This window comes from Indicator indicator, chromosome 5 (genome assembly GCF_027791375.1).
Source record: "Indicator indicator isolate 239-I01 chromosome 5, UM_Iind_1.1, whole genome shotgun sequence".
Lineage (NCBI taxonomy): Eukaryota > Metazoa > Chordata > Aves > Piciformes > Indicatoridae > Indicator > Indicator indicator.
The window spans coordinates 9,939,109-9,952,255 of record NC_072014.1 but is presented as its reverse complement, the minus strand read 5'-3'; the positions used below and the strand labels follow the sequence as shown (position 1 = coordinate 9,952,255).

At 43.6% G+C, this 13,147-nt stretch overlaps 1 protein-coding gene across 1 annotated transcript in view; it reads right to left on the bottom strand.

The window, feature by feature from the left end:
- Positions 1-13,147, bottom strand: part of VWC2L (von Willebrand factor C domain containing 2 like) — a 50,275-nt gene that overhangs the window by 17,924 nt on the left and 19,204 nt on the right. The window contains exon 2 of the mRNA XM_054381357.1: positions 12,959-13,088. Within this exon, the coding sequence (XP_054237332.1) occupies positions 12,959-13,088 (130 nt within the window). The remainder of the gene's footprint in view (positions 1-12,958; positions 13,089-13,147) is intronic.

Sequence of the window (13,147 nt, the reverse complement as noted above, 5' to 3'; positions counted from 1 at the left end):
TGGACACATTCCAACAACAAAATGCCCTGCCTGTAGAGAGAGGCCCAAAACTGACCACAGTACTCTACATCCGACACCTGCCAGCACTGCCAGACTCACAGTTTGGACTTCACAGTTGGGAAAGCTCTTGACAGAATGAGCTTGGGAGGGTGTGTGGAGGGAGGGTATTATCTGTTTTTTCCCCAAAACTGATTAGTGGAAAATAGAAAGCCAATGATACAAAGCCCCTTTGCTAACCCAAACAGCAGTAACCTGCCTATTAATGCATAAAGTGAGAGAGAACTGTTGGGTTGCCCCTCAACTAGAATTCTATACTTAACCAGTACAAGCAATATCTGGGTCACTGTAGACCTTCCTGTGCCAGTGTTTAGTGTACTAGAGCAGGTCATGCCTAGAAAGCATGATCCTCAGTCAGGAGGACAAAATGCACTGATTTTGTTGATGCACCTTGAGCATCATCTTCAAATCTGCCAGACCCTGTTCATACAAGGAAAAGCACATACCATTTCAAAACCCCAGTGCATCCATGGGGTTGGGTGAGTCTGGTCTGTTTGCTGGTCACAGGATGTTCTGGCCAGTCTCATGGTTCCTGTCAGCATCCTATGTGAACCTGCCAAGCACAGCCACTGCTGCTGGTCCAAGTTAGCTGGCAGACTTCTCTAATCTTCTCTCTGGCTACAGGACAGCCATGGCACTTTGTTTAACCTGCAGTTAGTAGAGGAGCTTCTCACTTAATTACATAAAGCTGTGGAGGGAGAGCATAGGCAGTACTCCCCTGAGTCAGAGAAAACAAGCAGGGAAGATGGGGCAATGCAAACCGCAAGAAACTACTTGCATACAACAGAGAAGTAAGGAAAAGTTCTGGTTTTGCTGCTGGAGGCCTTGTAATCACTTTCCTTTGAAGCCATTCCCCTTCCACCACCACTCCTCCATAGCCAATAGATCCATAGATATAAGGCTAAATCTGTAAAGAAAACAAATCACTTTCATTGCATGAGCTGACTCACTTGGGAAACCCAAGTGACCATTTCAGCAGGGAAGTCCCTCGAGTATGGGTGAAACTGCTCAAGAAGTGGCTCCGGTAGGTTCACAACAAACACCAGGACAGCTGAACCAAGCACAGCCTCTCTGTGCTTCTCAATCTCTTACTGAGATTTTGGGCAGATCTTTTTGGCAAAAGACAGCAGAAAACCAGAGAGGCAAAGCAGCAGTGAGGATGTGTGCACACCCTCCCAGCCCGGACAAGCACAAAATGACTTCAACTTCTCCGCTCAGTCTTTCTGTTTGTCCACCTCACAGGGGCAATGGCAGCAGCATACCCTGACTTGGAGGGCACAAGGCTGGTTTGCAAGGTGCAGGAACTGACCCTGGCTGTTTTTTTGCTTGTAACAGCTTCATTGTCAAGCTGTCAGGACAAATAAGAGAAGGGGGCAAATCCTCAGCTGCTGAAGAAGCATGGGCGTTTCCCTTGCCGCAAGGAAGCCAGGCCAATTTACACCAGCCTTGGGAACTGCATCACAGTTTTTGTGCTTTCTAGGGGTCATGAATGTAGCCAAGAGAAAATGTGGTTTCTGTGCAAAGCAGCAAATATATCTAATTGTTACTATTGTGGATGGGTTTCCATTTTTAACCACATTTTTTCCGAGTCCTTAATAATTACCATTTGATATTTCCTGTAATACATTTCCTTTTTGTTTGACACAGCTTGAGAAGTAACCAAAAAATCTTCTCTTGTCTGGTAGGATGACAAGGTTACCAGAGCCCCACATGCATCACCCACAGCATGTCAAACAAAAGCAAGATAAATTCATTCATCAATAGCTGGCAGCCACTGCCCTGATCTACAATCCAGTGGGCAGGTCTGTGACTGCTGTGTCGTCAGGAAGGGGCCAGTGTCCACACCTCCTGCCTGACTACTGCTGGCCTCTGCTTGCTGGGAGATAAGGGATGACGCATTGGATGCTGCTGCAGACCCAGTTCAGATGAATAATCCTCATGCAGAGGGAGTCCCTTGGATGTCAGCAGTGGCTGTGATGAGTCAGAGATCAGAAAGAGGCTTTTCTGGAAGGCACACCCAATGTTGGCTTGGCCCTCGTGAAATCCAAGCCTTTGACTGGCAAAATGAGCTGGCTTGGCACTGAAAGGCTGCGTGTCAGCTGCAGAGCTTTCCCCAACCCCTGCTCAGATGCAGCCTCAGGAGCTGACAGGGGCATTATTTACTCCCCAGGTTTTGTAGCCCTTTCTGTATGTGGTGAGAGCTGAAAGCGGATGGCACAAACCACGCTTGTATTTCAGTTCACAAGCCAGAAACCAGGCAAATGCAGTGACCTGAACTAATGAGACTCAGGAGTATCGAACGAGGGCTCTTCCACCTGTGCCTCCTGACATTTCCCATGCATTTCAATCAGATGATAAAGTGTAATTCAAGGTCCTATTTGCCAAAAACAAAGCCTGTGAGCCTGCTTCTGCAAGGTGTGGAAGGCTTCCAGAGAGGCAGTGGGTGCCAGTAGCCCCCTCCAGCCAGGCACGGGTGGTAGTGGCTCCAAAGGCATCTAACTCCAGAGGAGTATTTTAATCCCATCCTGAACCTGACTACTTACCCAAGCAAGGGCAGGAGCTGAGCAGGAAGAATATTTCCCATTGCAGTCAGAGCTTTCTACGATCCATCTCCCATTGGAACTGGGAGGAAAAGTCAGTTGTAAACACTTTTTGGTTTTAAAAAATATTAGAAGAGGTTGCCCGAAATAATTAATCAGGCAAAAGCCCCTTTAATTTCTCATTTATCTATATGAAATGCTCCAAATTATACAAGAACTAAATTCAAAACCATGTCACCCCTTCTACCCTCCTAGATTTGAGTTAGTTCATTCTGAAGACATTAAAAAGGGGCATCTGATCATTTCAAGGTTTTTTTCCTGACATATTTTAACATGCAAACAGCAAGTTTGCTGTAATTGGCCTTCTTCCCAGGGATCTTTCAGTGACTCAGCATTTTCTGACCAACATATTCCCATCTCCTTCAAACAGTCTCGACTGGCTGCACAGAAGAAACTCTGAGCTTTGAAAGGTCAGGGAGAACTTTTTGTACTCATCTTCACATAGACCCATATCTGACAATCCAAGTCCAGGGGCAAGTGCTCTGCCCAGCCCTCATTTATTTAGCTGTACCAATATAGCCAGAGGTGCAAAGAACCAAACCACACCAACCCAGCCATCCAAAGCAAAAAAAGCAACATCCTCTCCTCTTTTCCACTGGGCGTTTATTTGCTGATGACCAAGCCTAAGCTTCTTTAGTCTTAGGTATGAATTCAGACCAGCATTGCAGAAGGGTTTTCCAAACACAAACACTGAAAGCAAGAAATCACCCTGAACCAGTCTGTGCAGAGAAAAAAGGCAAGAAAAGCCTCATGCTGCAGGAGTGATCTTGTAGACCTGGCACTGGCTGCTGAAAGCACTTGTGGAAAGTCAGAGCATGAAGACAGCTATCTGAGGAGATGAGTGGGTCAAGGGGATGGAAGGAAATGGATGCTGATGTTTATGGTCAGAAGAGCACCTCTGGACAAGGACTGCAGTATTTGTACCAGCCTTGAGCCTGTCCTGCAGGAAGCCTCTCCATAGTATCATCACCACATAAAAATGATCCTTTGCCCTCACTCAGGTATGCTGTAACCAATTGTGGGGCATTCTGGCCAATGGTTCCATCAAACTTGCACTTATTTTCATTCTGCCCAGGAGATGCACTCATCAGCAAATTAGGAATAGATAGGAAGAAAAAATGCACCTGAGAAATACTTTCTGGTATCTCCACTCCAACAGGCTAGGATGAAGTGCAAGCATGCAGTAATACCCAGAATGAGATTGTTGCACTGATTTCCTCTGCAGAGGTGTGTAGGCATAGAAAAGACAGAAGGCTGTGGCTGAAATGCAGGACCCTATCAAAGAAGAGAGGATGGAGACATAGAAATGTGGAAGAAGGAAAGGAAGCAGGAGGAGAAAACTTCCAAGTGCCTTTTTTAATTCTAAGTTTTCTCAAACTTGCTTAGCTCTAATCTTTAATTCATATTTTCATTACAGTCTCTTTGCTCTGTAAAGTCTGCATTTCATGTAAAAGGAGCAGCTCAAACATCAATTATTTGACGTAAGTCAACCCCTTGTTAAAGTCCTCTATGCTGCATGTATGTAGGCTCCAATAAAAGAAGCATTAAACATTCATTAAATTAGAAATACATGAAGACAGTGTCTGCCACTCTTCTCATACAGATATGCTTAATAATCCCAACCTTCTAGAGCAGCAAAAGCAAACCCATCTCTAATCCTTTTAGAAAGCCTGACTATGCAAAACACCCCAGACTGCAATTTGCCTGTGAGTCACCACAAGACTATCAGCTCTTGCAGGTCAGATCCTCAGCTGGAGTAAATCAGAGTAAAACAACACTGCCAGCATTACGCCAAATGACACAGACTCAGGATTTAGCTTTAGGCTTCTCTTGCAGCAAAATGGTTTACAGCAATGTAATTGGACAATAATGTCACTTTTGGTCTTTTAAGTTATGCTAAGAATTTGGTCAGGTTGGAGACAGCGACATCATGCCTGCTTTAACTCCAGTACTGCCTGGGCTGCATGAGTTCCTGAAGAGGATCCTGGTTTCCCAACCTGAATCCAGGAACCTTTCCCCCAAAACAGCCCAAACCCACTCCCTCCTCTGCATTATGCTACCATGATGATAGTGTATCTCAAATGTTGCACACAAATTTCAGCAACATTTTCCCAGGGGAAATCACCAGTGAGCAGGTGCTTCTTCCTAAGTATATCTGAGTTTAAAGAGCAATGCAGACCATGTAACTGTTCCACATATCTGTGAGTTCTGTCCACTTAACAAGTGCTTTGGAACAAGTCCCAGCAGGGGGGTTGAACTTGATGATCTCTGGAGGTCCTTTCCAACCCCTAAGGTTCTGTGATTCTGTGACATGACTGCTTATAATCCAGCCCAACCTTTCTCTTTAGGGTGCCTGTGGACACTCATTTTTGAACTCAGCTGGGATGGAAGCACAGAAACCTGGTTAGGACATGGCATACAAATTCAGGACAGCAGCTTTCAGCTCCAGCCTGGCCTTCATCTGTCTGGTAGAATCTTCTCCTGTCTTCTTTAATGAATTCTCCTTTTATTGCTTCCTGGGCAGAGGAAGAGATCACAAGCTCTCAGGAAGCATTAGCAGATCTGCGAGCATGCAAAGAAACACATCGGGTCAAAAGGGGCTGCTGTCCTGCTGGCTCCCTACCACAGCACTCTTTGAATGGAGCTTTTCCCAACAGTGTCCCTGTCACTCTGGCACTACACAGTCCAGCAGCTACTACTTTGTGTGAGCACTGAGTTGTGTGATAGAGTTAATCACATTAAGTGCTGTTCGGTTCATGCCTTTTTTGTTCTCTAAAGGCTTTTCCTCTCCCTTGCCTCTTTCAGTCTTTCCTTCTTCTAAACTTCAGGAGCTGGCAGATTCAACTCAGCTCTCCTTGATGTTATCCAGCACCAGGATGGATAATTTTTGGAAGGTTTAACTTCTATATACCTTTACAAAGCTTTTCACCATTTTTAGGTGACTTTTCTGGCAGGGAGCAGGTCATAGACTTGAGTCAGTGGGGTACTGAAGCATCTGGGTAATCCAACTGTGTGAGATTTCCAAAAGCAATGGAGGGGTTAGCTCTTCAGAGATGCTTACCTGCCTAACTTTCATCAGGAAGTCTGGTATCTACGTGCCTTTAACCACTTGGCCCAAAGTGATGGAGGTGAACAAGCTCCACTGAGAATCATTTCAGTGAAATCACTTCTTTTCCCAAGGAACAGTAAAGCAAGTACTGAAGCATTTTGTCAGGTTGGTGACTGCCCCAAATATACCATCTTGTTTTCAGTCCTGATCTTCCTCCAGTTTTTAAATCACTTCTTTTTTTCTTCTTTTGTTAATCAAATCGCTGCTTTAATTGGGCTAATAGGACACCACAGTTTATGTTGCTGCTGGTAAACCCGAAGAACTTTGGCCTACAAACAATCCTGATTCCTTTGTGATCTCAGGAATTTTCTTTTGCATTCAATCTGCCAAAACCACTGATTTTCCCAGCTGGCCATGAAGCTGTGGTGCACTGGGTCTGTCATCACAATATTAAGGTGGCATCTACAGGTTCTCCAAAAATGGAATTAAAATCCTGCTTTGGAATGGCATCTCTGCATTAGTTCAGCAGCACTGAGGAGACAGATGTGAAGCAACCACAAGCCCCCATGCGCTGGGCATGGAGCAAGTCCTTCCTGGACCCCTCAGCCTGCCATCTGACTGGTGATGATGAGGTCAACTGAGTACCCAGAAAGCTGGCTGGCTGCCATGAATATTTCATCCACCAAGAGCGAAGGGAGATGTAGCTACTGCTGTGCTATCAGCTTCAGTCTCCATGACCTATGACGAGGATCGTAGAGTCCAGAAATGTCCAGCGTAGGGAGATACATCTTCTTGTGGACTGGCCACTTTCAACTTGCATCTGCACAATCAATCACCACACTGCATTGACTTTGACTGAAGGGGATTTAACTGCAACCTTAAAATCTGGCCATTTCAGGAATTCCTGAAATAAATTAGAAGAGGAATTTTATTTAGTTGTTTTTCCTAAAGGAACTTCCCCATGGCTCCAAACCACTGTTTTCCACATAGTAAATGAACATGAAGTCTTCTCTCATCCGCTTGCCACCTTTTCTGTGTCATCTTTATCCTCCAACAGTTGTATACAATCAAATGGCAGACAAAAAGTCCTCTCCCCAAAACCTTCCTTTTTCTCCTCTAACTTTGAATTTTTTTTCCACACTTAATTGATTTTTTTGTCACGAACCATGTTAGAAGATGCTTTCCAAAACAATGACCTGGAGATTCAGTGATCCACATCTTGCAGATAAACAACAAACTGTATTTATGCAATATAACATGGGTAAATTAATATCCAGGCACTGGATTATTTGATTATTTGCAACAATAGGGACTGTGTGGGAAAGTTCTTTTTGTCAATACAACTTGCACTGCTAATCTATAACCTTCAGCTGAAATACAATAAATAATTTACATTTATAAAAAGCCTTTTGTCCCCCAAAATCCCAAAGGGTTTTCACGAACTAAAGAGATTGCATTGGCCCCCTAAGACCATACCTGGGCATTGATTTGGTTGTCACCCTGATTCAGAAGGAAGAGCCCTGTTCATTGACTGCAGCACCAAGACAGGGTGTGTTCTGTGGCATCTAGATTTTCCTAGGAGTTCTACCCATCCAAGGGTTAATTATTATGGACCCTTATTAATTTCTGAATGTAAATCAAGTTCCTGAACCTGGAGTGTGTCTGGGCAGGATGGGAACAGCCTGGCCTGGGATCTGCCTGGCCATGTCACAGCACCAACCTCCCCTCATTGTCCACAGCAGAGCTTGGACACTCCTTTGGCCCTTGGGGACTTTCAAAAATCTCCTGTTTAGAAAAAAAGGAAATCTAAACACAGCTTGCTAGGAAAAGGCAGCCCTGAAGGTCAGCCCTGGGTGTTGTTCTACACAGTAGCATGCAAAATTCGCTTAGGGACATGTAGTGCATACTTGTCTGGTAAAGGAAAGACTGCCCTCAGCTTTGACAGGCTGGGAAAATCCTCGGGGGTTTCTTGGCAAAACACACTGTGTTACAGAAGGAACAGGCTGGGGTGCAGAATGCTTATTGCAAATTAACTCAAACAGAGAAATAATGAGCAGCAAGTTTATATTCTCAGTAAGTCAAGAGAGAAGCTTAGGAAAAGTGCAGCTTTAAATGCATGGAAATAAATTATTATTTACTCACTTTTGTGCTCATGCCCTCAAAGACAAAGACATTTTTATGGAATTATTAATATTTATAGCACATTACAATAAATACCCATAAGAGCTTTGACCGAATACATGTGATTTTACCAAGGTAAAATCTGTTGAAAGTCAAAGGGACCTTTTACTTGGGTGTGGTGGTCAGGATCAGACTCTTTCCTTTGAAATCTGTATCAACTGTGATAATTTAAAAGTTTAATTAAAGACTCTGTGACAGTTTACCTACAAAACATCTTCCTGCTGCCCAGTATTTCATCACAAATGTCTCCAGAAGCCCATGCTAACGTGAGCAAGCAGACTTGCCAGGAAGTATTTCATTGTGGGTACTTTAGTTTTTATCTGCGTCCTTGGGTAACAAATTCTTTTGCTGAGGATTGGTGGCAACAAAAAATTAAATTAAAAGCAAAGCCAGACCCCAAACCAGAAATTTATAACGCTTATTCTGCTCATCCCTCAAGAAAATGAAAGTGCCAAGGCAAAGTCTATTCTAGCAATTGCATTAATGTATGTGCAAATGGGTGAAGGCGCTTTTGAAATGCTCTGAGAACAATTTCCCACTTTAGAGAGGAGAAGTTAACAATTCTATTGTGACAGTTATTGGAATTTTTAAAATCATTTCCCTGACACAGCTGTGCCATAAAATCCCCTGTGATGATGTACGTTTGCTAATGTCAAGGTTATTTTTGGATACAATTTTGGAGGAGCACTTTGTAAAATCGGGAGAACGTGGATTGTCAGGACCCCTGTGCTGCCCTTTCCTTGCTTCCACTCATCTCCAACCTTTCCCTGAGCAGCTGTGAAGCTGCTAATTTGAAATTGCATCTGGTTTTACTTCCATGGAGCAGCAAACAGGGGATGGATGCACAAGAGGCGTTATGCTAAACCTGCTTTGAGCACTGGGCAAGGATAAGCATGTCACTAACTCAGCATGGCGCTGGAGGAAGGATCTCAAAGGCCATGTGGAGACTCCCAGCTGGACCACATCTACTCCCTTTCCCAAAAAGGGCATGCTGAGAGTGGGTGTTTTTGGATCTGAACAAACAGCACTGGGTAAGGTGAAACGCAACAAATTTCTCCCTTTGTGCACAGCAGTAGATGAAAGTTGTTTGGAGTTGGCAAAGAGAATAAACTCATTTAACCTAGATCACAGATTAAACCAGATTGAGAGAGGCCAGTGATGACATACTGGAGATCTCCCCCACCTCTGCATCCTTGCCAGACCACAGTCAAAGAGTTGAAGGAAATATAAAGAGTAACTTCTCAGCAGAATGGCTTTAAAAACCACATGTCCTACCAATAATGAGGCTCAAACCACAGCAGTAGATGAATTTATGGGGAAGGACAAGCAGAGGCTGGCAAACAAAGAGATCAGGGTCAGGTGAGAAGATTAAGAGGAGGATGCATTGTCTACAGCCTTGGCCACAGGAGGATGGGGATCTTGTGAGGATTCTTTGCTTAGAAAGGCTTCAGTGTAAACAGACTGGATGGATGTTATCACTGAACTGCAGGAGAACCTGGGGGCAAGGGGGATAGCACAGATGGTGGCAGCCAAGAGCTTGATTTTAACAGTGATGGGCAAGTTTTAGATCCCGTGCAGGAGAGAGCTAACAACAGCTGACACACTTTTGTCTGGAGAAGTCACAGTGACTAGAAATAACAACTTGGGGCCATAATTCTGCAGTCTGCCACTACCAGGAAACATGAAATCCAGTGACCTTTCATCTCTGTGACAGAAATGCTATGCAGCACCTGGAGTCATCACCCTCAAAATCCACTCTGACAAATAGGATGATGGGACATGAAGGAGAAAATGTCCTCAGCCTCCTTCCCTCCCAAATTTTAGCCTCCCAGTGAACTCTGCCTGCTCCACATGTAAGGCAGCATCTCTTGCTGATCAGGGTCAGTTTTTCATGAGCTGTAGCATTTAGCAAAGTACCAGATAACAATTCTTTTAACAACAAGGAATAAATCTCTAAGGCCACTTGTTCAGACTGTTCTTAAATGATGGTAGAGGAAGGGAAATTGATATTGGCTTTTTATGAATCTTCTGGTCAGGTATGTTTGAATCAACAGATTTTTGGATTAACCTCACTCTTTCACAGCACTTTTGCCCTTGGCAAGACATAATTAAGGAAGGCATGAAAATCTATCTGAATGTCTAGAGAGGAAATTATTCGCCTGTTAACAGCAGCAATAGCTAAACAAGCAGGTGAGCCAGGCTGCTAGCAGAGTGCAGCAAACAATGCAGGGCTGTGTTTTAATGTAAAACAAGGATTTCTCCTTACCAAAATTTTAAGGAGTAGCTTTTGAAATGAGGGTTCGCTCTACATGGTGTTCTAATGATTAATTTTTTTCCCTCAATGGCTGCATCCCTTGAGATCTTCTGTTTGTCAGTCTAAAATGATGACCACATAGACTTAGCTATAATCTTTTCACATCACACTGAAACATGGCCCTGTAACTGTCTTCACCACTTCAGTAGAAAGCAAAAGCTACTAGGTGAAAGGAAAAAAACAAATACATTAAACAAAAAAAAAAAAGAAGAAAAAGAAAAAAAAGAAGTTTAGTATTTAAGTGGGTCTGTCAGCTTCTGTTATCTTCATGCATTTGTGAAACTGAGCTTTAACTGACTGGCTGCAGTGGAGAGTTGAAAGGTAAAATCTTGGTCTCAAAATGAGCAGACAGCTTAAAGTGTTGCAATCCTCATTCATTAGGATATGTCAGAGGGACAGGAAAGAGAAACAGCAGTGTGTGTTACTCTTTTACATGAAGTGCCCAAAATCTAAGGGAGAGGTGAAGGGTGTGTGCCACACTTGGAGCCACATTCAAACAAAATTTGCCCATCAGATTCCACGAGAGAACGCAGACTACCTTGGTGCTTGCTGATTTCTGTCACTGTCTGAATTATTTAATTTCATATATGAAGAATAAAGCCAAAACTACAAGCATTGGTCAACCTTTAGCCAGTAAGCTCCAGCTGCAGCCAGAAGAGCACAACTGGGGTCTCACATCTCACCCCTACAGCCAGGCTAGGAAGCAAGAAGGGTTTCATCTCTTCTCCACAGTATCTCCCATGTAGATATGCTCCTTGATCCCAAAGAACAGTCAAGCCACTGTGCCACCTCTCTCTTTTATCCACTGCTGGCTCAGAGCTGTGCTGCTAGCCCTGGTATCCCTGACTTGAGAGACCAGGATTATCAAGTAATGCAGGCTGCTCTTAAGAAGACAGTGAGAAATATATCCCTGACTGAACCAGGGTTCAGAGAATGTTATGTATATATCTCCAAAATATAAGTGAAGAGAGCAGTGGAGAACTTGGCAGAGCCATGGAGGTAGCCTCCTGGCTTCTAGCTGAGGGATTCAATCACTACACCATGCACTGGAGCCCCTTCAGTGAGTGGTTAATTTTCCTTCTGTTCTCCTGTCCTCAATTCCCATCGGCAATTGCTGCTTCTTTCCCTTTACTCCTGGTTATCTGGGCACTCTGTTTTAAGAAAACAGATGCTCACCACTCCACCAGGGTTGCTGGGAATTACAACACAGAAAGCCATCAATCCCAAAGAGTCTGGTTACCAGGGGAAATGGTCATAGTGGTGAAGGGCTGGTAGGGAAATCCATCAGCTCCTGGACCTGAATGAAGCCACCTTTGAGTCAGTACTCCTGGGAAGTCTGATCATGCTTGGATTCATGTGACATGATCCACATGGGAAGGAATCAGCAAGTGCTGCCACTGAAATGAGGGGGAACACACACAAGCAGTGTTTGTTTGGTGTGAGTCTAAGCTACCATGACAGGCATGGCAATGGCCAGTGTAACCCTGCCCAGTCATCAACCCAAGACATCAATCTTGTTGAGTGCAAAGGGAAACCTCACGCACCTGAGCACAGTGGGCCATGTGCAAAGGTGGTGGCTAGAGCTGGTTACCATACCTGTTTGCTGAAGTTCAACAACAACAAAGCAATGACATTTCCTACAGACATTTTCTGCTTTTCATTTCAACAGAAATATAAAACACTAAATGAAGACTTTTCAAAACATTCTGGAGTAAAAATCACGGTTTAATGTAAACCTCATCATTTCACCGAGTATTTTTGGTATTATTTTCCAGATCGGTCTTAATTTTGCCAATTCCATTTCAACTCCTTGCCTTTTCTCTGTCTTAAAGAGCAGAAAATTTATTGAAAATGTTCTTTCTTTGCAAACATTTTCATTTAGATCCAAAAGCAACCATTACTCTTATCCAGCAGCAGTGATGTATGTAAGAGAAAATATACATAGACAGTGAATTCTAAACACAAGAAGATGAATCTAAGTAGTGATTTCTTATATGATAAGAAAGCTGTGGAGAGGTTTGTGTGATGCTAGCTCACCTTTTAATCTGTCTTCATATCTACATTAGGAGAAATGTGCTTTTCCAGAGACATATGTGCGTGTGGGATGTCGTATGAGACTGAGGAGTCCTTCTTGGAAACAGATTTATTTTCCAAAGAGGTACTTTCAGTCATTCCAAAACCTTTCTTCAAAGTATTACTGAATCAGACTCAATTCATGAAATCACTCCAGCAAGACAACGAGGGCCAAGGCTACACACACAGACTCCTGCACACAGATAACAATGTTACAGGCTTGGTGGGTGCCTTACTGGCCCCAGTAGAAGATACACCACTGATTTTGGGGGGTTTTCCCTTGGTCTTAAGTAGTAACCATTGGTTTCTTAACTTAAGGTCAAAGACTGTCTCTTTTCTTATATGTTAGCCTTTCATATATATGTTTTCGTTCATGATAGACTAATTATGAGAAAAAACCCAAAGATGTGAAATAATTATCACCAATATCAGGACTCAATCTTTTAAAGCCTTGCTCCAGCCAGCAATACCATTAGCTTCAATGACAAAAAAAAAGGCCAGGAAGGGCAGCTTTAATTTTCAGTTTCCACGCTGTGACTGAAGCCCATGCAAAAGGAGAAGCAACAACCCCAAAGCCAGCCTGTGCTGATGGGAGCATATCTCCTGGCAATGCACAAGTAACAACATTTTAATAAAATGTTTCCTTGGTATCTCTTTGTTAAAGCCAATACAGGACTTTCTTACCATTTTTGCAGACAGGACAACACTGTTCTGGTTCATAGACCGGGTTGACACACTCGGGAACTGCGCAGTCTGCTACAACACAGTGAACTTCATTGCTGGGCTCGCAGCGACACCATTCGCATGGCGAGGGCTAGGAACAAATCTGAAATTAGCCCATTTCCTCCTGCAGCTCACAAGTTTGCAACATTT